General features: G+C 40.9%; 2 protein-coding genes across 5 annotated transcripts; both read right to left on the minus strand.

Moving 5' to 3' along the window:
- Window positions 1–1,093: 1,093 nt before the first annotated feature.
- GTF3C3 (general transcription factor IIIC subunit 3) lies at window positions 1,094–18,246 on the minus strand. Of its 4 annotated transcripts, none has more exons than XM_074548229.1 (20): window positions 17,880–18,245; window positions 16,804–16,906; window positions 15,485–15,726; window positions 15,005–15,128; window positions 14,321–14,512; window positions 13,868–14,033; window positions 12,877–13,024; window positions 11,740–11,812; window positions 10,625–10,711; window positions 9,481–9,584; window positions 8,732–8,903; window positions 8,091–8,293; window positions 7,434–7,535; window positions 6,399–6,534; window positions 5,511–5,748; window positions 4,961–5,151; window positions 4,207–4,331; window positions 2,759–2,911; window positions 1,714–1,850; window positions 1,094–1,634 (listed from the first exon to the last, which is right to left on the minus strand). In XM_074548229.1, the coding sequence occupies exons 1-19, from the start codon at window positions 17,976–17,978 to the stop codon at window positions 1,728–1,730; spliced, it is 2,781 nt and encodes a 926-aa protein (XP_074404330.1). In that variant the 5' UTR covers window positions 17,979–18,245; the 3' UTR covers window positions 1,094–1,634; window positions 1,714–1,727. The 4 variants fall into 4 exon arrangements, with proteins under 4 accessions (XP_074404330.1, XP_074404329.1, XP_074404331.1 ...); XM_074548228.1 differs by having other exon boundaries at window positions 1,724–1,850; window positions 17,880–18,244; XM_074548230.1 differs by having other exon boundaries at window positions 1,094–1,850; window positions 10,625–10,705; window positions 17,880–18,246.
- Window positions 18,247–18,418: 172 nt separating this feature from the next.
- C10H2orf66 (chromosome 10 C2orf66 homolog) lies at window positions 18,419–24,837 on the minus strand. Its single transcript, XM_074548236.1, has 4 exons — window positions 21,354–24,837; window positions 20,695–20,837; window positions 19,619–19,810; window positions 18,419–18,650 (listed from the first exon to the last, which is right to left on the minus strand). Exons 2-3 carry the CDS (start codon window positions 20,815–20,817, stop codon window positions 19,637–19,639), a joined length of 297 nt encoding a protein of 98 aa, XP_074404337.1. The 5' UTR covers window positions 20,818–20,837; window positions 21,354–24,837; the 3' UTR covers window positions 18,419–18,650; window positions 19,619–19,636.
- Between the last annotated feature and the right edge of the window lie 127 nt (window positions 24,838–24,964).

Below are 24,964 nucleotides of genomic sequence, written 5' to 3' on the forward strand. Positions count from 1 at the left end.
ATGGTGTCTTTTTGACTCAGGCTCTTTGCATCATGAGGTTGATAGTAAAATTACTATTTATAACAAAACAATTATTCTTTATTTGTAATCACTGTAAACTGTATGCTGTTGATAGGCTACACGTTTGCTTTTATCTCTCTTTCATCAGCTTTAGACTAAGGCCTGGCAGGTGCTATCAAAACAAAGACTGGTTTGCAGAGGGTTCAGGTGAATTTCTGAAGACAGAGTCATGTGCCTGTGGCTGGATGCTGACGTGACTGGGGCAGGGAGGAACTGGCAGGACTGGCTGCTTATAATGGGAGATGATATGTGGGTCATGAGAGAACATAAGCTTTGGGCTATTTCAGGAGCATAGAAGGAATTCCTTAGGTGTGTGATGTTACACCACACATCACCTTACCTCCATAAGAATTAGTGGAATTTGTTCAACCTATCCTACTGTGGAACAACAGACTGGAGAAAGAGTACTTAGAGCAGGAGACTCACATCATGATATGCTGAAGACGATTACAGCATGGACAGTTTTCAAGACCAAAGATCAGCTCATCTTCATCATGGCCTACTCTTCTATGGGGTGCCAGTACAACGTGGCTTGAGGACAGGAGGTGTTGCACTCTGACCTGCTTCAGCAGAGCTGCTCACCACCTCCTCTGACCCATGGCACTACTGTTTCTGTGGGACCTATACATGTTATTTGTGGTACTTCTTTAGTATAACAGAAGTTATACTAACAGGGAGAAAAGTATAACAATAAAAGTATGTTCTCCCTGTTTAGTATAACAGGGAGAGAAGTCTTGCATGACCCTGGAGCCTAGGGGTAGCCAAAGTACACTCTGAATTGTCTCCTGCTGTTCCTCCAGAAATTTGGCCCTGAACTGTAATTTATGTGGTAGGACTGCAGACTAATGCAAGAGCCTCTCTCCCTTGAGGCAAATGGCTGTTCTGAGGACAAAGGGGTGGCTCAGCACACCAGCAAAGCTAAACACACCTGAGCTTCATTAAATTTTGCTGCTTACAATTTGGTATGTGCCATATGGCTTTAGGTTTGTCCTATTCAGTAGGATATATGTTAGCTGAGAATAAGTAAACATCATCAACCTCAGAATTTTTATTAACAACTTCACAGAAAGAATAGAAATTACACTGATTTCAGTAAAACAAAGATCAATCCCCTTCAAATACAAAAACTGCTAGGAATATGAACTCCTAGAGAACTCTGAATATTTTACAGGTCTTGAAATACTGAATTCCTCATCCTCTAGGATGGTTCCACATTATTTTAATTTAATGCTGCACATTAAAATACATTATAATACCCTCATCACCAGTGAGTATGGCTTCTTCAGCAACCTCAATGGTAATTAGCTGAAATACTGCACACTGTACATTTTCCCCCACCAAAAGCCCTCAGCAAATCACTCTGGGCCTTGGTTTTCACTGTTTGACTCTATATCCAAGACTGAATCTATGTAGAGAGCAGTGCACCAAGGAGAAGAGCCAACAGCAGCCACTGTGAGCACGTCAGGGGTGTGCTCAGGATGGCCAGTTCCCACCAACACGTGATACAGGGCCAAGGGCAGAAGCAGAAGAACTCCACAAAGCCACAACACAGCACCAGCCATGTCCCTGACCCCCTGCAGAGAAATTTGTAATTAAAACCAGCTTCCCCAGCACTGCATAATCAAAGGTCAATCCAAAGGGTATCAATTCCACCTGCACAAACCTCTTCACACAACTGCATAGGTATACAGCATCTTCTGAGCCATTCTGGTATTCCCACTGCTCTGGTAAATGAGTGACAAGTTAAAGGCAGTATCTCTTCTCAAGTCTGTTTGATCTGTTTCTATTCCCTGTAAAAATAATGATTAAAAAAAAAGCTATCAATACACAAAAATAGTATAGAAGAGAAACAATGAGTAGCCTTTACAATGGAATCAAATTCATAGCCAATAAAGGCTTTCAGCTGTATGGAAACAGAACAAGTATTCCTTGTGCTCTCCCTTTTTAAGGAGTTTCCAAATCATGTTGTTAATCACCAAAGTTATAAAATTTCACACTCAAAACATTAGCTCTAAGTTAAATAGCCAGCTTCTAAACCAGCAAAGTACTACCTTAATTTGCCTTTGTATGCTAAGCATTTGTTTCTCCAATCAGAATGTGAATACTGCCTGCATCTTTTACAGGGTCACAGACTGCTGCTTTGAACTGCCAGGGCTGACTAACACCCTCAGCTCTCACTTTGCCAACACTGCTCCTTTTCTAAGCACCCCTGCAATGTTTCTACCTACCCATTCCACAGACCAGACTTGTAGATGTATGACACATCAATTAGGATCCAATACAGATCAATTAGAATTAAGCTGTGGCTCAGATGCAATTAGGCATTCCCAGTACTGGTCCATCTTGCTCCAGCCTGCTTTTTTATAGCATGGGTGAGTATACAGAACTTCCAGTTACAATTCATTGCATGTAATCTATGGAAAGGTCAGCTACTTAAACAGGAAAAGTTGTTTAGCAATTCTTTCTGCTGTTGCCTCAGCCTATGAGTAAATCCTTCAAAATTCATACATCTTTGAACTTAACACATGCTTAAATATATTATCAGGTGACAATCAGTTTTGGGCTTCCAATGACAAGGAATTAAAATAGAAATTGAAGGAGGCACAACTACAGAGATTTTATGTACCTATTTTATCTAAGGAATTCTTCACATTCTCCTGACTTTATTCTCTGTCCATAACTTACAAAGTTACAGTACCTCTAAGGTGAGGGGAGGAAGCTCAAGGGCTCTCTGGTAATAGTGGATTGCCAGGTGCAGCAGTCCCAGCTGGTGCAGGCCACGGCCTAGGTTGTAGAAGGACTCCTGGCATGGCCCACGCAGGTCCAAGTAGCGGTGAAGGAAGGAGAATCCCTGTAAGAGAAATTGAGCACACAACTTTTTCCTCCCCTCCTGTGTATTTTATTTTGTTACCATTTTGGAGTGTGATGATTCTGTTGTAAACACAGGACCTTCTGGAGATCATGTTGGTAATCAGAGAAGGTACTTCCTTCAATTTGAGGAATTAGTTCAGACACAAACAGCTAATGATCATAATTTAGGTCACCAGTGGGTCACTGTGGTTGAATTACTAATTAACTACGATAGCAGCAAGAAATGATGTAAAATCACTGAGTATAGTAAGCAGGAAATGAGAAGAGAGAGAGAAGGGAACTGTATTGCCAGGGGGTAATATAAATAGGACATTGTTCAAGAATGTATAAAAAGAGAACAGGGCAGTTTCTGTAAAAAAGGCAGGCTGGTTACAGAAAAACGTGGATAAAAGTATTAAAATTAGGTCAAAGTTTCCAAGTTCAGAACATCTTGAAGTTGGACACTGTCATAACTGGTTTTGTGTCACAATAGTTGGGGACCTGTAACTTTTGTCAAGATCAGTGCAAGCTACAGTCTTTCAGCAATTTCAGGAGTCACAAGAGCTCAGGATCCTCAGAATATTGTGCTGACTGAGCTCAGAAGCTACAGGAATTAAAAGGTATTGCAAGTTAATGAAAATACTTGGTGTAAAGTAGAGGAAATTACTTCCAAGATTCTGTCTGTACTCAGTCTGTGGTTTGTAACTGGATCTTGCAGATGGAAAGAAAAATGCAAATAATGAAGCTGAAAATTTGAAGGTAGCTAAACTGGAGCTCACAAGATCTTTACAAAGAGAGTGTGTAGAGGCACCTAAAAGGGGAAAAGAAAGACAGGGGAAAAAACCACTTTCCAAGCCTGTACAATTTGCCTCAAGAATGCAGTTTATGAGACATAGCTACGAAGGGCAAGTGGCACAGATTCCACTCCACAGCAATGCAAGCCAAAAAAAATTTGAAAGAAAACTCAGATTACAACCACCAAGATATTCTGTATACTATATAATATTATATATACAATATATATATTATGATATATATTATATAATATTTTCACAAATAGCTGGCAGCTGTTAACATCAAGGTAACAAGCTACCTTTACCATAAGGAGAGGAGATTCAGATGGTGTAACTATAGTGCAAAAGCACATTCATCTGTGCTCATGCTTTAACACTTGCCTCTTTAGAAATTATACCTTAACTATGAAAAATTATTTAAACAGAGTGTGTTGTAGCCATAACTATCTGCAAGATACAAAGCCAGGAAACACTGTGGGTAACAAGAACCTCACTGCCTCACCTGTACTAGAAGAGCATGCCTTTTCAGCACATATTTCTGAGAGGCCATGTGGATGAAAGTCAGGCCAATACAAAGACTGTACAAAGGCTCGTCTGGGTTTGCACGGAAGGCTTGCACATACTGACCTAAAAGCAAATAAATCAATAAAGACGTTGGTTGTGAAAAGCATTCCTTAAAAAGTTACGAACAAGAAAGAAAATATTTGAATTAGAAGTGTGAACTAAGGAAAGAAACAGTTTAATACACCTACATCATAATACACAGGAAAAAACAGGGAAGCAAATTGTGTATTTTCAGGACTCACTGGATTCTGAAGGAAGAATGCAAACTGTGATGTAAAAACAGAAGCAGAAAACGATCAGACACAGAAGGCAAACATGGTCCTTGCTGGAATTTAAATGTGACATTTGGAGGACTTGACTGAAAGCAGCAGGTTTACTTTCAAGGCCTGCTTAAAGCATGCAACCAGCTGCATTTGCTGTTTAAATTGGGCTGGTTCTGTCATTATTATCATCATTAGCCTCCAATTATCTTTGCAAGTTAGTTATATTTGCAATGTGTGCAAAACTTGAAACGTGCCAGCTTAATTTTTATTAGCAAAACCCTTCAGCAGTGCTCTGATTTGTGTACAGAATAATCAAAGCACCAGACTAGCATTGTGAACCTATAATTTTCTGATGAAAAAAAAAATCTTTCCCTTTATATAAACTTTCACTTGTTCTATTTGTTGATATTAGAACATGAAAGATATTACCAAGAGCATGCTTGAAACTGCCAGACACGAAGGCATTGTGCCCATTGAGGACACACAGCACGTGATTGTCAGGATTTTTCAGCATCAGGCGGAGACAAAAGCGATGGTGGCGGACATCCTGAGACTGCATAGTGACCTGATTGAAGATGTTCCACAGCTGGGGCTTATTGACATTTTCCATTACCATGATTCTACAGAATGAGACGTGTGCAAGAAATTAGTAAATGCTATGTAGTATATACTGTCTCTTCAATAAAATCTCAGCAGTTCAGGGAAGATAACAACGAACAGAAACTCAAAGAGAAGGTCAGGCAAAGATGAGAGTGAAAAACAGAACCAATGGTTCTGGCCAAATCAACCAACCTATTGCATTGTGCATTTTTGGAATCTGAGGCTACTGGAAAGCTCCTTCAGTTTTAGTAACCTTCTCTCATTTAGCCAAGGCTGGAAAGCATCAGCCTGCCTACTTCAGCAGCATCAACAGCAGTGTGACTACAGCCTCCGTGCAGGCAATCACAGCACAGACTGCTCTGCCTTTCCAGCAGCCCACCTGATATAGTTGTAAGCTTTTCTGAAGTTCTTGTCCAGAATTGCAGCAGAGAGCCCAAAGTACTCCAGCTCCTTGCGCTTTTGTCTGTCCTCGTAGAATGAGTAATATTCCAGAGAGGAATCCACAAGGAGCTCTGCCTCCTTGTAGCGGGAGAGGTCACACAAGGCATATATAGCCTTCAGGAGGAGGTTCCACCAGTCATCTTTTGTCAGAACGCTTGTGAGGACAGCAAAAATTGCTAAAAATATTGGAGCCAGAAAGTTGAGAAAAATTAGAACAAGAAATATATTTTTTTCAAAATAGATGCATACATCAAACTGATATTTTCAAAGACATTGTAGCACTAACAGCTAATAGGAAGTATTTACTTTTTCTCAGTTTAAGGGCAGTTCATAAAACACCAGCAAAAACACTCTCAAAGTGGGAACAAAGAGCAGGCAATACACCCAGTTCAAGCTGTAAACATATTACATGAATGCAATGAGTCCCTCACCCTAATTTATCAAGCAGTGCTTAAGAGCACATGGCCTGGCTCATCCAAGCCTGGGCCAGCTAAAAAAAAACCACACCGCTTTTACAATGTATTTGTATTGCATTCTAGATTTGCATGTATGATATTTCCCCTGAGGTGAATGTTGGCCCCTAAGATCTCTAGAGGCCCTTCTCAATCTGAATTATTCTGTAATCTTACTATTTTTCTCTGAATGGGGACTTTTCCCTTGAGATATATTATCTTCAGTTTTGCTGCCTTCTTTGCTCTAGAAATAAAGCAATGTTAACATGAACTGCATGGATTAGCATGCAAAATAGAAGCATTTTAATAATTTTTCAGAACTATGGAGTTCACCTTGTTGCTTTGTTTTTAAGAAACAATCTGTGATTTGTTACCTTTCGCATCGCAATTTGCTGTCTCTTGGTCATCATTGTCAGAAATTTTATCCCTTGACACCTTAATAAGATACAGATGTCTCTCTCCAGATTTGGAACTAGATATCAAACACACCTGAGCTCTGCTCATTGCTACCTAGAAACAAATTTAAGGGCAGCATTTCAGATTACAATGTAACATCCTGTGACAAAGGCAGCTTTATGGCCAATCCATCTAGCTCACCTTGCGTCCCAAAACAGTCAGTGACACCACCACAGAGCAAGGTCTTCAGAGAGAACATTCCCAAGAGGAATATCCTCTCTGCATCACCTTGTGCTCCAATGCAAACTGGGCTAAACAAAAGCCGCATACAAACTCTTCAAGCTACTTAAAAACACTTCTCCTGGGATTGGAACATCCCTGGGTTTATTGAAAGCAAGACTTTTTGCAGAGAAGCATAAGAATAACAATGCCTTTCTCCATCATTTTCAGAAGTGTGTGCATAGTCAGCTTTTCAACCAGTATAATACAATAGTTAAGGTACTGAGCAAATGGATAAAATGGAGGTCTAAAAATTCCTTTAACTCACTCCCTATTTATAAATAAACAAAAATTAATTAACACAAAACCACCACCACTGTATTTACTGGCTAAATAAATTCTTATTTTGTCCTTTTATCACAAGAAAATAATAAAGAAAAAAATCAAAAAGAAAATTGTTAAAATAGAAGCCAGGATCAACACCACAAAAAAGCTGTGTGCTCAGTGTTAAAAAGGCAAGAAGCAGCTTTAGAACTCAGTGGGTTGTAAGCACACTGAGAACAGGGAGTTGAAGTCACTGTATCAATAATTATACACACAAACAGTCCTCTGCTCTGAACACTACAGGCAGGAACACCAGCATTGCAGGCTACCTGCAAGATTACTACCTAACAAAATTATGAAACCACTCAGATACAAAAGCCCACTAGCTTTCCTCCTGAGCTCATTTGCAGCCTGTCTTGACCCAAGTCACAGCTGCCCAGTTTCTCACAGTGCAGGAGAGACTGGCTTACCTTCAGCAGCATGGCCAGCATTGTGAGCAAGGTGTCAATGTAACCATACATTTTGCCTTGGGAATACAACAGCGTGGAGCGATGCAGGAGCAGCTTTAATTCCTGGACAACAGTGAACACTGTTATTCAACCTCTTGCACAGAGAGAGTTTATAAAACAAACCAATAGGATTGTAAAAGCTTCCTGAAAGCTGTAAGAATCTGCAGCAGCAGGTGAGCTCTCCCTAAACTGCTCTCAGGAGTTACTGTTCCAAATTCTCCCATTTCAGAGACATCTGGCATGACTCTTACCTATGGTGAGGGTGCTTCTGGAGAGGGGATTCAGAACCTCTGCTTACAATCAACAGAGGCCAAACCATGTAGCCCACATGTAGCAACTGCTGATCAACTTTATGTAGGGCCACGACTTGCTCTCAGTGGCCAAAAGATTGAAAGTTTGTGCATTTCACAGAAGTTATCAGGTGGGACTGGGGAAATGCTGAGACAATGGTCAGGGACAAAGTCAGGAGGACGTGTCCCTGACACTGTAATGGATCAGTCACTCTGCTCTGCAAGCTCCCCATGGGGAGGTCCCTGGTCCTACGCAGACATGTTGGACTAGTAGCACAGTTTGGCAGATTAATGTATCTTAAATGGAAGCACAGAACACTTTACCCACCTGCTGTGCAGCATTAGCATCCTGAGCCAGAGTATCTGGGTCATACATTGGCTCCAGAGCCTCCAGAGCTTTCTCAGGCCGGCCCAGCTGCTGCTGAAGTGTTGAAAGTGAGATTCTTGCATCGAGATGCAATGGGGCAAGATCAACAACTTTGGCATAGCTCTCTGCAGCACGCTCCATGTGTCCCAAAGCCTTCAAGCACTCTAGAAATACCATAAGCAACACAAGGCACTTAAAAGGCAGAAAAAGAAGATTTCAAAGTATGCAAATAAATTAACATACCTTCTTAGTAAAATCACCCCAAACATGTATTTTTAAATGATAATATTCAGATATATGCACTGATGTATCCACAGTTTCACTTCAAGCATCAGCAGCTGACACAGGATGAAATGCAGAATAGATGCTGCTTCACTTACATGAACATAAAGTACTTTTAGCTGATGTAAATTTCAGTGTAAATGAAGAACAAAAAAAATGCTTGACAGAGTCATCATGATAAGCTTCATTCTGCAAATACCAATTCTCATTCAACCAGTCAATCTAAAATTCCTGTGATCTTGGATAAAGGTCCCTGGAAATGCTCAGCACTGCATTACCATCTCTCAGTCCCCCTGTTCAGCAGCCCTGCCTCCTCTCACCTGCGTGCCGAAGCCACACAACAGCCAGGTTGTACCGCTCTGAGCAGACAAGGGAGCTCAGGAGAGGCAGGGCTGAGTTGTATTCTCCAACATCCAGAAACGCCTCTGCGACATCCAGGTACAAGTCACCCATTTCTTCTGGATTTTGTTCCACCAGAGTAGTCAAAAGAGGCTTTAAGAAAAACCACACAAGCACTTAAAATACAAATAATCAATTTCTTAAAGGCATGCTTACTGGAAGCTTGAGTTTTTATCCTATGTTTTTTTTTTCATTTGCATTCTGAACTACACTTCCTTTAATTAAATGTTACTTTAGACACAAAAAATCAAAGATCTGAAATTCAGCACTCCTGAAGAAGCCCCATTTTTCTATTCTAGACATTTCACACATCCAGTGGGTTTAAGTGTCCATCAGTGAGGAGTATCCTTTTTGAAAGAACAGTCTTCAGATTTAGTATGGTTTTAAAACAAAGTGAAAACAGGTACCTTAGTGTTCTTATGGTCCTGAGCCAGTCACAGCACACAGGCTGTGACTTAGTAAAGTAACTTACACTGGCATGATTTCTAAGGGCAAAGATTTTATTTCTGCTATTACAGGCCTGTAAGGTTTCTCTCCTGGAGTGGGAGAGAAGCAAAAAGAACCTCCACAGCTCCCTCAACCACCTCAAGTCTATGAACACAGGAACAATTACTTGCTTTTGTGATTTCTTAGAACATTACCCCCACCTTGTGAGCTGGTTTCCACTTACACTGAGTGGCTCCAGGATGTTCAGGTGAATCAAGCACACCATCAGTTTGACTGTGATGTCTATGGGAACACCCTCAGGTATGCAGCAGCTGACCTTCTCCACAGCTGGGACAAGAGAAAGAATTTCCTTCTCAACTCAGATGCTTTAAGAAGCACTTCTCAAGCACCACATCCCCTCCAGGCCATGCTCAGGAACTGAGAAAATATTCTTATCAGCTCTAGCAAGTGTTTGTCTGCCCTTCTTTTCCTCCTCCTTTATCTTCTCCAAGAGTTGGAGCAATGTCTTCCTACTGCCTCTGAGACTAATAATTCCATGTGAGGTACCAAGTGCTGTCAGTCTGCATCGACTCCAACAGCAGGATTCCACAGCATGTGCTTAGATCCTTTGGCTGCTTAAGAGGTACCTCCTCAATAAAGCTTTCCTTAGCAATCTTTATCAATAAAGATTCTCTTTAACAATTCTCCTTTATTTTTTAAGGAAATGCCCTGTATCAAGGTGGTTCTCATTCGTGCTAAGTGAAGTCCTGTGTAGCAGGCACTGCCTGAACACATTGTTAAACAGAGTTAATACAGAACTTCACACAACAGGCAGGCTGAATGCAACCTGATCAGAATGCAAACATGAGGCACAGCAGCTACCCATGACAATATCAGCAAATGAGAGATCACACAACAAAATTCCATTATCACAGGTCCTTCATATACAGCCATGACATCTCCTTAACTCCTGGTTAAGTTCTCCTTCACTTCAGTGCTTGCACCAGACATTCAGTGCTAAAACCTGAGAAAACTGGGACTTTCAACCTAAGGTTTTCCTTTTACCTCCTATGTTCACATCCCTTTACTGCAAATCACAACATGCAGGCTAAGTCATCATTCTTTGAACACTGCAATACCCAGCACAAGGGTGACTATTCCCCTGCTGATATATTTTTAAAAAATGACAACTGCCAGTCTGTTTTAGAGGGAAGTTCTGAGAAAGGGAAAGAAGAAAAGTACACAAGAATCCTTTTCTGGATGAAGCCCTATTTCTGTGCTGTTAGAAATCTCCAGATGTTATATGATTGCAAGCTGGTTCTTAACCATATGATCAGTTCACAGACTTGTCTGAAATTAAAAAAAAAATAAATTAAAAAATTACTTACCTGGAGCACTGGATTCAGCAACTGGCTGACTTTGGTTGTCAGTCACTGCCTCCTGGTTTTCCTGAGTTTCTACTGCTGCACCTGTATCTTTTTAAAAAGATTATCAGATTAACCACTAGTTACTTGCCTTTGAATCCATAAATGACTGGCAGCTTACTCTGAAAAGTGGACTCCTGCTTTGGGCTGGGGCTTTTTTGTGTTGTATTGTTTTGTTTTTTAAGGACAGCAGAGCAGGGAGCAGTTACAAAAGTTATAAAGGTTACAAAACAACAGAGAGCGGAGCCCAGCTCTATTTTAGAAGCCCTCTCTCAACCAATGGCACACAGGAGGTAACTTGGAAACATTGTGTTCTAATTCCTAGACCCATTATAGTTTTGTTTCTTATAAAATATCTGCTGAAAGTCTCCATCAGGACAGTTGTTCATAAAACAAATGTATTATTACCTGGCCAATCAGAGCAAAAAGTCATCAGAAATATCTTATACCTGTATTGTGCTTGGATCAGATTGCTGAGACAACCACTTTAATCACAAAACAGACTGTCTCCTTATGGAGTTGGTGTGCTGTGCCCATTCCACAGCCTAAATAAACATTTTCAGATGAAATGACTTTGATAAAGCAGGTTTCTCAAAGACAACCTACTTCATTAAATTATGAGCTAGTACACCTAGATTTCGGTTAGGTGGTTAATAACAGATGCAGGATGTATAAAGAACATTACTCTTAGGTCAAAGGTTGACATTCTTGAGCACAGTTGCCACTAAGCTTATCTTTTTATCCTTTTTTTTTTTTTTTTTTTAGAAGTTATTTAGCTGGTAGAAATAGCTGGTCTGATGTAAACACTCAGAGGAATGTTTAGAACTTTAAAAGCCCTCCAAGCTGCCTGGAGAGCAGTCCTTGTCTTCAGTGAGTCAGCAGGGCTATGGGGACACCTGAGTAACTTCTTACAGCAGGCTGAGGTCACACCATGTAACTCACTAAGAGCACCCACAGATTTCAGTAGAGAAAAGCCTGTCAACAGTGCAGCAAAATATACCCAGGAGTTGAAAAGGTAAAGGAAAGATGTCATATCACATGAACAGCAGGGTCACAGGAACCACTTGACAGCTACTTACCCTTTTTCTCCTCAGCTGCACTTCTTTCTGGTGCTTTTTTTTCAAGTACAATTCCTGTAAAATCTGTAATAACCTGAAACAAAAAGTTTTTTTGTTTCACAAACTATCCAAGTTTACAAAAGTAACTTGGATAATTTCAAAGATTTAAAGCATAAATCGAGCAACCAGCCTGAGACAGTTTTAGACATCACAGAAGTTATCAGAGGTAAAGCTGCATTCATCTACCCAAGTAGAACCTTCAAAAAGAAACAGGGAAATGGCTCTGTGACTTCAGTTCTACTGTATTAATAAATCCAACAGCTAAATGCTGTGTACATAAAATTGACTGACATTTAACGAGGGGAGAACTACAAAAAATGGTCAGAGGAATTGTTTGCAGGCTCATGATACTGTGCTCTGACAGAGAACTGAAAAAAATCTAAAAAAAGGAAAAAAAAAACCTAAGTAATTTAATATCAACAAACAATAATGTTCACAAGAAGAAGTCCCAATTTTCAGTGTCTTTTCAATCAATCTTGGAAAGTATGACAATGGCCAAATACCAACATCTTCCCTCTCAAAGCCAGACCAAATCAAGTGGGAAATACTCCTCAAAAGTGAGTTAACTAATTTGGACCAGATAAGCAACATTCTCTAATTCCTGATGCCTTAGAGTTAAGATGTATTGTCTTTCTGGAACGTATGCTTAGTGCTTAATGCATAAATTATTAGTTGCAACACAAGTTTGCCAGATAATTCACAACAATCTGCATCTGAACCATCAGAGCACTCAGTGTCATGATTTTAACCTTCCACTCAGAGAATAACCTCTGCTGGTATTACTCACAAAACCTGACTGAAGGTCTTCTCTGGCTACTAAGATTATGGTCACTATAGAGAAGAGGAAGGATCCCAGAATTTTAAAACTCCAACAATGTACAAATCTATCAGCCTACAATTAATTCAATCCAACCATTAATTTAAATGCTAATTACTACAGAACTAATAGCAAGCAGTCTGTTTCTGATGAGCTCTATTTTTACAGAAGCAGGACCCCATTTTAGCACTGCAGGAACATAAATGATGAACATAAACCATCCATTCTGGCAGGCAAAGAGGTGCTGAAAATGCCACCCAGATGCCCTGAGCTGTCCGTACCGCCAGAGCTTTGTCGTACTGCTTGGAGGAGATGTAGAGCTCAGCTGCAATGTTCACATCCTCCATGGACACGAGGCTCTGGTGCTTGCTAAAGGCCTCTTCCACTATCTCAATAGCAGAGGTCACATCATTGGCTTCATAGTAACTCCTATAAAACACAGACATGAGATACCAGGTAATTCACATAACTGACAATGTTACTTTGAACCGAAGCAAAAGGATTTTCATATTTCTCTCATTTCTGCTTATTAGCGAAGATTTTAATCAGTGAAGATTTTCATTAGCAAGTGGATGTTATAAAAGACAGTGATAAAGGGGGTGTTTTTCCTTTCCTTACAACTGTTGAAAACTTTTATGTATTTCAAATAATTAACAATTTTTTTCTCCCATATTTGTAAGGACATTACTGGAGTGTTCATCACACCCTCCCCCACTGGAGTCAGGCATCAATCATGTCCCACATTAACCTGTTTACGAAACCTTCACTAATAACATTGTTATAATACACATCCTTGTATTTTTTGGTACATTTCCCAAACACAAAGATCAAAAGACCTTAAACTGTTTTGAAACAGGCAGTAACAGTTGGTTGGCTGCCTACTCAGGTTAGAATGAGGACGTTAGCCACTAGGGTTCAGAACAGGATTTGTGATAGAGGGTGGAAGGTTATCGATCGCAGTTTTGATGTATGTAGCAATGGAGTGAGGAATAGGACGAGGACTGAGGCAGCTAGGGCTAGTACGCCTCCTAGTTTGTTTGGAATGGATCAGAGGATGGTGTAGGCAAACAGGAAGTATTTGGGTTTGATGTGCGGAGGAGTGACTAGTGGGTTAGCTGGTGTAAAGTTTTCTGGATCACCTAAGAGGCTGGGAGAGAACTGCTTCCACGAGGAAGCAGTTCACAGGTAAAACACGACTGTGTGAGAGCTACACACTTTAAGCACGAGGCTCCCGCGGCAAAGCAGAGGGCAGTGTGTGCAAGCCCAGCTCACTTGGCCATGTCCCGGGCCAGCTGCATGAAGCGCTCCCCGTCGGAGGGCGCCAGCAGGTTCAGGATGCGCCGGTAGCCGTCCATGGCCATCTTCTGCTCGCCCAGCTGCTCGTACAGGCTGGACCTCTCCCACAGGTAGCGCACGTTGCTCGGGTCGTACTTCAGAGCTACGGGGACAGAGAGCAGCAGCACGGCAGAGTTTAGGAAATGCAACAGTGGGTTTCACATTCATTTCCTTGATTCCTGTCAGTGGACACGCACAGGGTTTTTGCAAGGACATCCTATATTACAGATTCATTTATCATTCATCTTTCATCATATTCATTCATCTTTTATCAAAGTCCAGACAGAGGTATCAGAATCTTAGCACCCTAAAGCAAAGGAGAACATAACAAAATTATTGCCATTAGCACATGGCATTAATTTTAAATTATTAAAATGTTTGCTACACTACCTTTTGTGTAGCAGAAAACAGCCTGCTTAATGTTGTCCTGCTCCAGTGACATTTCTGCCAGTCTAACCCACTCCTCAGTATTGCTAGGATTTAAGTGAGCTGCAATCAGTCCAAACTGTAATGATTTCTCCATATCACCCTGGTCTTCATAGATCATGGCAAGAGTGGAAAATGGCTCATGAGCAAGAGGAGCTGTGAAAAGATAAAAAAGAATAACTAAGATTTATTATCTAAAATCTACACTGGAAACTTGCCCTTCTCAAAGAACAGGTATCAGAATTATATGAAACATGTGCTGTTCAAATTCAGGAAAACTTGCAGACAAGTTTCTGATTCCTGTCTGTAAATTATTAAACAAGCTGACTGAATCTAACACCATTTATAGTATTATTCTATACTGCAAGGTATGCTGATGCTTATATCTTGTGTCTACAAAGACAGTAAAAACAAACTGTGTAAAACTAAGCCAAGGCCTGGGCTCTGCAGAACTGGGGTGCTAGTTTCTTTTTATAAGCAAAAAAATAAAGGAAGTGCATCACACATTCTTAATTCTACTACTTATACCTGACTTTGCTCATACTGTTTATTTTCATGGTCAGTGAAGCCACACTGAATCCTGCTCCTGCACATGGACACTTGACCCCACCCTTAAAGCCCAGAGGTTGCCCACTCTCCCTCCCATACCTTGTCGAATGATCTCCATGCACATCAGAATGGCCTCCTCACGCTCTCCTCGAGCAAATCTGATGTTGGCCTCTCCCATCAGACCCCTCAAGGCACGGGGAAGTTTGCTGCGAGGTCTTTTCTCCTACATGGAAAAGGGATGCTGTTTCTGCCCAAATCCAGGAGACACCCTGTTGTGCTTAACACCACCTAACCCCAAGTTATTGAAGTATTAGCAACAAAAAAAGACTGACCAAAGAGACTTGCCAAAGTTCATAGTTTTCTGATGCTGGGAAAACTGATTTCATTATTTCTGAAGGCTTTAAACAACAGTGCTTTTATAACAAAGAAAGCATAACAAACACCAGCATAAGCAGGATTATCCTACATGGAACAATTTTCAGGCAAGTTTCCCAGTAAGCAGCTAAAAGTCACACAAAGTGGCCTTCATGCAACATGGTCAGGGGACACATAGAAATTAATGAAAGTTTAAATACTTGCTTTCATCATTTTCTTGGTTTCTCGATTAAGAACCATCTCCAAAACAAAAACATCTCCAGCTGTAGGCTGCTCTGTAGTTTCTTCTTCCTCCTCTCCTCCTCCTCCTCCTCCTCCTCCTCCTTCTTCTTCTTCTTCTTCTTCCTCCTCCTCCTCCTCCTCTTCATCCTCCTCCTCTTCGTTTTCCCCAAGCATGGATGCAAAGACCCGATGGACAGATTTACTGACCCCATCTGCTGTTTCTTCTGGTTGAGAAAGAAGTAAAATAGGCTTTTGATATAATGAAGAAAACATGCTGCTTCCCTGGACAAGTGCAGAGAAAAGAGCAGCCCACTTGAAGTGGCTATTCTGTAAGAGTGCTGCCTGCAGAAATGCACAAAAACTATGGACAGCCTCTGGTTTTAAAGCTCTGCATTATTCATCACCAATGCCTGGTGTGGCCCAGCCTGTAACATCTTTTGGATATCTGAAATGAAAGCAGGGAGGAACACACAGAATGAAGCCCACAGTTAATCAACATTCTTCTCAATCCAGAAGAATATTAAGCAACTTTCAGGCACTGGGCTGGCTGGCTGCAATCAGCTTTTCAGCTGAAGAGGCTCTAAGTGAGCAGAGAATTCTACTACACAACAACCCAGCAACCAATTTTTCAAAGCATTTGAAAACAAGATCTTGTAACCATTCCATCCAGGACAACAAGTACCTCTTAACATGTGTAAACACAAAATCCAGATTATGTGCATTTCTCTGGAAAAAGAACAGAATTCTTTAAAATAAGTAAGAAAACTATGCTAAGTACTCTGAGTAAATACACCTAAGGCACACAATTTTTAATAATTTCCCATTTTTTATTTATAGCTTCTCATTATGAAGTGAACTCAGGGTTATAACTGACCACAGATCTATATACAAAACTCAAAATATGGAGGGTTCAAAGGTTTGAGCTGGGGGATTGGACACCTGAATATTTGATTAAAAAATAACCACAGTATCAAGCTGGGACTGAAAAACAAATCTATCATGTTTTGCCTGTATAGGAGAAGGATTTGGGGACCACACCTGGGTTTATGGTTATTTTTTTACTTGGATATGTTTGGTTATTTTTATTCTGACTTGGATATAAAGCATCTAAACATAAGACTTATCTTCCCTTGTCCCCATCTGAAAAATCCCATAATTACTATTTTACTTTCCCTTTTATTTCAGTCCCTTCAGAGACCAGAAGGGGAAAAATGGAGCCAGGTTTCTATGAAGTCAGTTATCAAAGAGCAAATACTTCCAGTGCCTTTTTAAATAGGAATGATTATGTTAGAAACACCAACCATCAGTTTCATCCTGGCTTTGGGATTTCCCAGATGCTTTTCTGGATGAAGATGGAGCCTCTACATCTTCCTCATTTTCCTCAGCAGATGCATTTTCACCATCCTACACACACCAAAAATACAAATTATTACCTCTATAGAATTACCCATTTTTTATTTCCCCACATATTAACAGCTACCATTTGTCTTTCCAGCCTTTGCACTGCCAGTGAAACAGGTGGGATAAGCACTGTGTTTTTAAGTGAATAAAACTCATCATTCCTTGCTTTCAGGACATTTATATTTGTATCAATGTGGGAGACTCAGATGGTGACTGTTCACACTACATCTGACTGAAGAGACCAGTCCATTGATTATTGGGCACTACAGTGAGGTGGGATGACATTGTATTAGAAAAAAAAGTTCTGTGTGACAAATCCTTCCAGGAGCCTGTCAATATCACAACAGCACTCATGAATCCGGCAAGAATGCTGCCCCAGGGTAACACTGATCCTTCCATGACAGCTGAGTTCTGCTCAATCTGCTCTCTGAAGGCCACGAAATGCAGAAATTCAGTAGCACGTTGACACAAATATAGCAGAATTAAAAAGAACTGCAACACTCCGACAAATCACGCTTGTTTTCTTTTAATCACACCGCCTACGTAGCGTCGGACACAATGTGTTTCCCTATATTTACTGCTGCCAAGAATTCAAACGAGGAGCCGCACTGGCTCTCTCCCTCAGATGCTGCTGGGGGAGCTGGAGCAGCACAATCTGGATGAGTTTATACCCGAACCAGCTCCTTGCCCCGGCCCAAAGCACCGATTTCCCGCGGGCCGGGCGGTGCAGCCGGGCCGGTACCTCTGCCCAGAGCGGCGAGAGGGCAGAGCTGCGTCTTGCGGCCCCCAGCGCGGCCTTCTGCTGACCCGGACACCGACACTCGGAACGCGGAGCCGCAGGAGCAGCGAGCGGGAGCCCTGCACACACACAGCGCGGGCGGGAGCCCTGCACACACACAGCGCGGGCCGTGCCCTGCCAGGTGCTGACATGAGGGGGCGGCCCGGGACATGGGGCGGCCAGGCGGGGCAGACTCACCTTCTCGCGGCTCTTGCGCTCCTCGCGGCGCTGCTCGAACTCCTCGAAGGAGATCTTCCCCTCCAGGTACTCGATCAGCTCCGGGCTGAAGCCCGACATGGCTCCGCACCGGCCCGGGGGAGCTCTGTGAGGGAGGCACCACGTCCGTCCCGCTATGGCGCCCGCCGCTACAGCGCCCGTCCGCGGGAGTTCCGTGCGGCTGAGGGGCCTGAGGGCAGGGCGGGAGCTGAGGGCGGGCACCGAGCGCTGGGCCCGGGGCTCGGCGGCCTCTGCTGCGTCGGGCACCTCGGCCCCGAGGGGCTTTAACTCCGAACTCAGGGTGAGGGGGCAGTTGTGAGCACGGCAGGGTCGGAAAAGGGCGTGCGGCGCCGGGTGAGGCACCAGCAGCCAGGGGGCCACCAAGGACGGGGCTGTACCCACAGGGGATGTGAACACTTGGCACAGAACACCCGGGGACATGTGCTAATAAACTGAAAGGGAAGGTTTATTTCCCAGGGAAGGGGAAGGTTTATTTTTTGAACAAAGACACTCGGCAGTGGTTGAATGCACTCCCCGTTTATTCACACTTAAGCACAATTCTGCTCACAGACTGCAGTAGCACACATTTGTCAACAGACAGAATAATGCTTATTGCAGCAGGACACCAGATTCTATTGGCAGAAATGGGGACAGTGAAGAAACTTTGGAATTGTCAGGTAACAGTTAAAAAGTCAAAGCAGTAAAATTTTGTTGTGAAGGTTTCCACTTGGCATGGACTTCCGAAGTTAATGCCTAAAAAAGACAAAAAATACCAATACGTGAGACTAATACAAAAATCCATATGCAACCAAGGTATGATCCAAACCAAGACAAAAAAAAACACTGGCTGAACCTCTGTTCCCTGAAAACAGTTCTGAACACTGAAAAGAACTACCACAAGCGTCCTGAATTATGCAGGACAAAACTTCCACCAGTCATTTTCTCACTGCTGCTGTGATGTATAGTAGAGCATCCCTTCTGAATTCCCTTTTCATTTTTTTTGTGCATAAAATACACATTCTGTGGTGCCTCTATTTTTCATTACGTAACTCAGAAAAAGAGAATTTAGTATTAAAATTTGAGTGCAGTCTTTATTATGGTTCATGATAGTAAGAATAAAGCTTTGATTTTGATGATAAACAGACAAGGTGTTAAACAGGACAAGAACAGGACAGAGCTGGAAATCCTAAGCTGAATATTGATTACAACTTAAGCACTTTAAGATACTGAGTAAATCACCAAAATGCTTGAATTTAAATCTTACTGAAATTCTCAGCTATTTGTAAACCAGAAGAAAACAATATTTACTGTGAATGTAAAGGAGAATGTATGCTTTGTTAGTGCAATAACTTATGCTAATTAATTTTCTTAATATACTTGTATCACACAAAACCATTAATCACAATTTGTAATCTTACTCTTTTCATGAAACCTGCATCCCCTATTACTAGAATTTTCAGAATTCTCCTCCATATGAAGGAGGGGAGAAAAAAGAGAAAACAAAAAAAATCAGGGTCTATAGAGGTCTGCACAATGACCCTGTGTTATTTTATCTAAGTAGTAATGACCTCATAAATCTCTGCATCAAGAATTTTAAACCCCACTTCAGGCAAGGGTCAAGGTACTACATTTTTAATTCCTTCTGAGAAAGAAGTTGCTTCTCTACTTCAGTCAGAATCTTGATTACACATAACATCAGAGGACAAGGCACCCTCTTTTACCTTCATCAGCAGAATCTTTCAGCCTTTGAAATAGTTCTGAAAGGATTTTTTCTTTTCTTCATAATCTGCAAATGCAGAAGCAATAGGATCTGAGTAGAGCCTTGGTCCTTCATTGTTCACAGTGAAAGTGGCTGGGAACTTCCTGAGATCCAGACCCCTGCCCGAGAAGTAAGCCTGGAGTGTTCTGAAAAACTGAGCAGATTGTGGATGTGAGAATAAACAGAGCATGACCCATGGAGATTAATTATTTCTCCTGACACAAATTAGATGAAATGTTTATTCCTCTGTGGGATGAAATCCTCAGTTCTGATCATAACCTGACACAGTGTAGGCAACCTAACTGAGACTTGCCCACTCCATCCATGGCTTGTGCATCTTGTGAGAAGTCAGAAGAGCAGCAACTGTGTCCTGCTCGTTTATGCTCCCCACTGACCCACGGGGGCTGAGAGACAACTGCACCGTTGGAAAACAGGCACAGCCAAGCCCTTGCTGGCAGCAAACAGGACACCTCTGGAAACATTCCAGTAGGAGTCAGCAACAATGGGCAATTGATTCGAACTGTTCCCCAGCAATCACTTCCAAGGAGAAATTAAAGCTTCTTAAAATACTGAGGAAATATTACAGGAAACCGATTCTTTTCCTTCACAAACTCTTTTTAAGATTGTGCAAGTGTTCTCTGAGTGGTATTTTCATAGCTGTCAGATGCAAACTTATTTGTACTTCCATGAGATGAAACAACATGCAATCAGAGCACACATCTGAAAGAAACACAGTAATCATTCCTCTTCTGTTTCACAAAACAAATGGCTGTATAATCAAAATAATTTTTTAAAAATGAAAGCTGCTGAATGGAGATATAAGCACATTTTGAGCACTACTGTGCTCTGACAATGTCTCTTCAGTTAAGGGGTACATCTTGACTGAGAAATGGTTATTGACCATACAAAGTGCACAGCTCCTAACATTACATCTAATGGCCCCCTCTTGCCTTTAAATTTAGACAATAAGGAGTCTCTTCATGGAAAACAAAAAAACCACACAGAACTTCAGCTCTCCTTCTTGAAACATTTCCTTACCAGGTCTCTGTTTCTGGGGTTATCAAGAGGCTTCCATTTATCTTCTGGTTGGAAAGGAGCCCCCTTTGCCAGTCCTCTCACAGCCAATACTACACACAGACCCAGGAGCAGCCCTTTCCACATGCTGGAGATGAACAGACTGCCTGTAAGAAGGGCAGACACACATACTCCTTACATCCCACATGGCTGTCACTGGCAGCACACAAAGCATGGGAATCCAAGCAAAGTCTGCCCGCTGCAGCTTACACCCATGTGCTAGCAACTCTTTGTTTTCATAGTACTAAGGTCCTCGGGAGGACAAATTGTTCTAAACAAGTGTTTCCCATACCAAAGCTATTTCTAGACACTGGACTCTCTTCTGAGGGACCAGCAGAACACTCAACACAAAATATTACATTTGTAAGTTCACAATTACATAAAGCCATTTTCAGTGGCTAATACAGCACCAGAGCTCTGCATGCTCCAAGGAAAATGCAAAAATGTGACTCAGGATCCAGAGAGCTCAGTTTTATAAAACTGCATTACATTTTACTACATATAATAACAAGTGCAATGGTATTTAATACAGCCTGGTCTAACATACTAGAGATCCATTTCACAACTTGACTCAGGGGGAGAAAAGGAATTCTCCCTCTCACATTCTTTAAAATAGAGCTTACCAGGGAATTTGGCTTTGGCTTGCCCCTTCTTGGTTGGTCTCCTCGTAATCTGTGAACAACCTGATCTCTGCACTTATATTTCTAGTAGACTGTAGGTGGGTGTCAATGACGTTAGCAGGAGCTCAAAAATACAGTAATGATTCCATTTCCAACCATGACATAAAGACCCTTGAGAATTTCATCCTTGGTACTCTTCAGACCTGTTGCTATTGAAGAGTGCAGCACAAATTCCTCCCAATCTGTATTGCAGAAATTGGTAGTAGGCATGCAGGAAGTTTAAAACAATTCTCAGGAGAAATGGCACAGCTTTATCAAAATATTATTTTTAGTTAAAAGTAATTAGCTGTCTCTCTAGAATGGTGACTAATGGTTTTCAAGTAAATGAGATATGGATCACTCTCTTGATGCTGGAAAAAGAGAGGGAAAAGTAAGATCTGCTTCAATATCCAAAATCATAACATTTCAATGGAAGCATTGCTTTCTTACCCTGATTTTATCAGCAGTTAATATCCTCCTGTCACACTACAAACTAAGACAAATGCTGCAAGGAGGACTCTGCTAATTTACCCTGGCTTTAGTGCACAGCATTCTTCATATCAAAGCTGCTCACATTTTTTATTATTTCACTGCACTCTTCTCTCTGCTATGTAGATGATACATGATTTAGCATCACATATATCCCTAAATAGACATGTTAAAATTAAAAATATTTGACCACCATCTTACTCCAGAGTGTAGATGTTTGTGTCTGACTAGAAGCTTTACATTTTTCTTTGGTTTAAATTTTGAAAGCAAAATAAATACCTGCCACCACCCTTCCAGGAAGGTGAAGTTTTGGACATCCAAATATCATTAGCAACACAGTAAACAAAATCCTAGCAGTGTTATTTTCAAGCTGATCCCAAGCACCAAGTCTTCCATTGCCAAAGATGACAATGGAAGAAAACCCAGATGTCCCCAGGATATGCACTGGGCAAGGGGAGGACACTTGATAACTCCACAGTTAGCACTTGTTTCTGTTTTACTCCCTTCTGCTAATACAGCAGCTTATTTTTGTGACTACAGTAATATGTAAAAAATCAAGACAACTTATCCAGCTTGTTTATTATTCTGCATATTTGAAGTTTTAAAAAAATCATACACACAAAAAAGAAAATCCATTAAGCCACATCAATTATGTTTCATTACACTCAGCTTCCAGATACTGGACTCATCTCATCAAGAACAGAGCAGTAGAAAACCAAAACAGACCAGAAAAACCACAAAAAATGCAGGTCCCAGCATAAAGGAACTGTCTTTGTTGATATTCTAGGTAGATACTTATTTCAGCTAGAAGTAGAAATATGCTCCTGTAGAGAAAATGACAGAAAGGGGAAAAGGCAAGATTTACAGTTTGGTTTTAGATTTTAGTTCCTTATCTTTGGAAAGAGGAGGGGGGAAAAAAAAGCCAGAAGAGCTGGCAGTTTTCTTCTACCTCTTTTCTCCCCCTCAATTAATTTATTCCATTGATTTCTTTACAAAGAACTGAGGATATGCAGTGTATTCAGTTAATAAAACATACTGAAGTCATCTGCAAATATGAAACGGGCTTTGTTACTGGAGGAACTCAGGCAATGTGGGTGACTGATGAAGCATGCAGATATGCAAGAGACTCAATTAGCATATATTTTCTGTGAGCTGTCTGAAAAAAATCCATACACACTTGTGGCTTCCTGAGCAAAAGCTCTGAGAAACTGTAGGAGCTAAAAAGTCTGTTTAGACCTATAGCTCATTTTAATGTGTGGGTTGGTCTTTTTTTAGTAATTTCAATTCTTTACTTCAGTGAAAGTCAAATATAAGCAGAGCACATTCATATTAAAATACTATTAGTATACTTACACTGACTGAATTAAATTGCAACCTCATTTTTGAGGACAGTAGCTAAATTTAACAAATGCTGTCAAAGCCAGATGTCAGGGGGCTGCCTTTTTAATGCACCCAAATTTAAGCATCAGGTTTTCTTGATAAACATCTTCAATAAATCAAACATTTTCAAAGTGTCTATACTAATTATATAAATTTTCTGGCACAGGAAGTAATGTTCATGTATGTTTGAATTAAATTGCTGTGAAGATGAAAATGCTGATACCATTGCTTGCTCAGTTCTACACAATTCACCTCTGAAATGTACAAATTTAAAAAAAGAACAAGTTTTATACATATGATGCTCTATATGAACTGTATTATTCAGCACACACATTGAATTTTATTGCATTTCCCAGCTAGGAAGCCTGAGGTGTTGGGGTTGAGACACTGAGCCAAGCTTCCCCCTGTCTGTCCAACCATCTTCATTGCACTGTACTTGAGGTGTGAAAGAAGCACTGTTAAAGCACTGCTCCAACCACAAGGCTTTTTGTTTACTACTTTTATTTTCTGCTGAGAATCCCAAGGATTACAAGTCAGAAGGAAAAGCACCAAACTGCTCCACATGAGTACCTGAGGCAGGACTAAAGGCAGACACTGCTCACAACACTCAGCAGCGTGGCTGTACAACAGCATACAGGTAACACAGCAGCACTGGCAAGTGGCACTTCTTGGCATTTACAACCATTTGTACCAATGCAAGCACGTTGGAATACCATACAAAAATATACACAATATATACAAGTGTTTCTTTAGCAGGGCATTTGCTATACAGTGTACTTGAAGTCATGCACACTTAGGTAAAAAAAAAAAAAAAGACAAAAACCAAATTGAAGTACACACTGCAGGCAGGGAAACCACCAAACAAAACAGGAACATCCCAGAGCAGCTCCCAATCAAGTTACCCTCAGCTACAACAAAAAAGTATCTAAATGCAGTTTTTAAAGATCATGAGATTCCATCTTTCAGCAATTACAACATCACCTGAAAATACCTTTTCTCCAAGGTTTTCTCAGCATCTCACAAGACAGGGCCTTTGCTGAAGTTTATGATACATGACATGATCTGTAAGAACTTAGTTATAAACATTTTTATAAGCACAGCAATTTGCTATAGCATTATTCAAACATTTATAGATAAGACCCTGTCAACATCTCTAAAAACCTGTAAATATTAAGAGTTCATGTACAACATCAGATTTGTGGTAGTTACATAATAACTGAACACAGAGGAAGAGTTAAAAACTTCTAAGACAGATTGCTTTGAGAAGTGATAAGATTTTCCCCAAAATTACATGTTTTCTTCAAAGTTTTAAGTCCTTTTACAACCAACAAATCCTTCCCTCCCCACTAATCACCCAAAGGTTCAGTGCTATATGGGAGGGGGGAAAAAATCACAATTTGTTCAAAACATGCAAAGAATCCTCTAGAGACAAATAAGAAAAGCCAGCCATGGCTTTTCCTGAGCTCTTTGTATTAAAAAATACACATAAGAAATGCTTCTACTATATTAAAACAAGATTTTAAGATCTTAGGTATTTCTAGTTTTCTTAATGAGTTAGGATAAAAAAGTGTAATTTTTTTTCTCCAAAAAAGGGAATCTACATGTGAACTTCCAGGGATTTATATGTGAATATTTTTCATAAAAAGTAAAATTTAGTATTCAAAACTTCTGGAGTCTTAACACAAACAATCAACCCTGCCCCTGTG

The sequence above is a fragment of the Zonotrichia albicollis genome, chromosome 10, assembly GCF_047830755.1.
Source record: "Zonotrichia albicollis isolate bZonAlb1 chromosome 10, bZonAlb1.hap1, whole genome shotgun sequence".
In the NCBI taxonomy this organism is placed as follows: Eukaryota; Metazoa; Chordata; class Aves; order Passeriformes; family Passerellidae; genus Zonotrichia; species Zonotrichia albicollis.

Excerpts from the sequence above, each read along its gene's own strand:
- C10H2orf66 (XM_074548236.1), bottom strand. The coding sequence starts at position 20,817 with ATGTGGAAAGGGCTGCTCCTGGGTCTGTGTGTAGTATTGGCTGTGAGA. Across the intron at positions 19,811-20,694 it reads ACCCCAGAAACAGAGACCTG|TTTTTCAGAACACTCCAGGC; the intron begins GTAAGGAAATGT and ends CAATCTGCTCAG.
- GTF3C3 (XM_074548229.1), bottom strand. The coding sequence starts at position 17,978 with ATGTCGGGCTTCAGCCCGGAGCTGATCGAGTACCTGGAGGGGAAGATC. Across the intron at positions 10,712-11,739 it reads TGCAGCTGAGGAGAAAAAGG|ATACAGGTGCAGCAGTAGAA; the intron begins GTAAGTAGCTGT and ends CTTTTTAAAAAG. Across the intron at positions 4,332-4,960 it reads CAGTTTCAAGCATGCTCTTG|GTCAGTATGTGCAAGCCTTC; the intron begins GTAATATCTTTC and ends ATTTGCTTTTAG.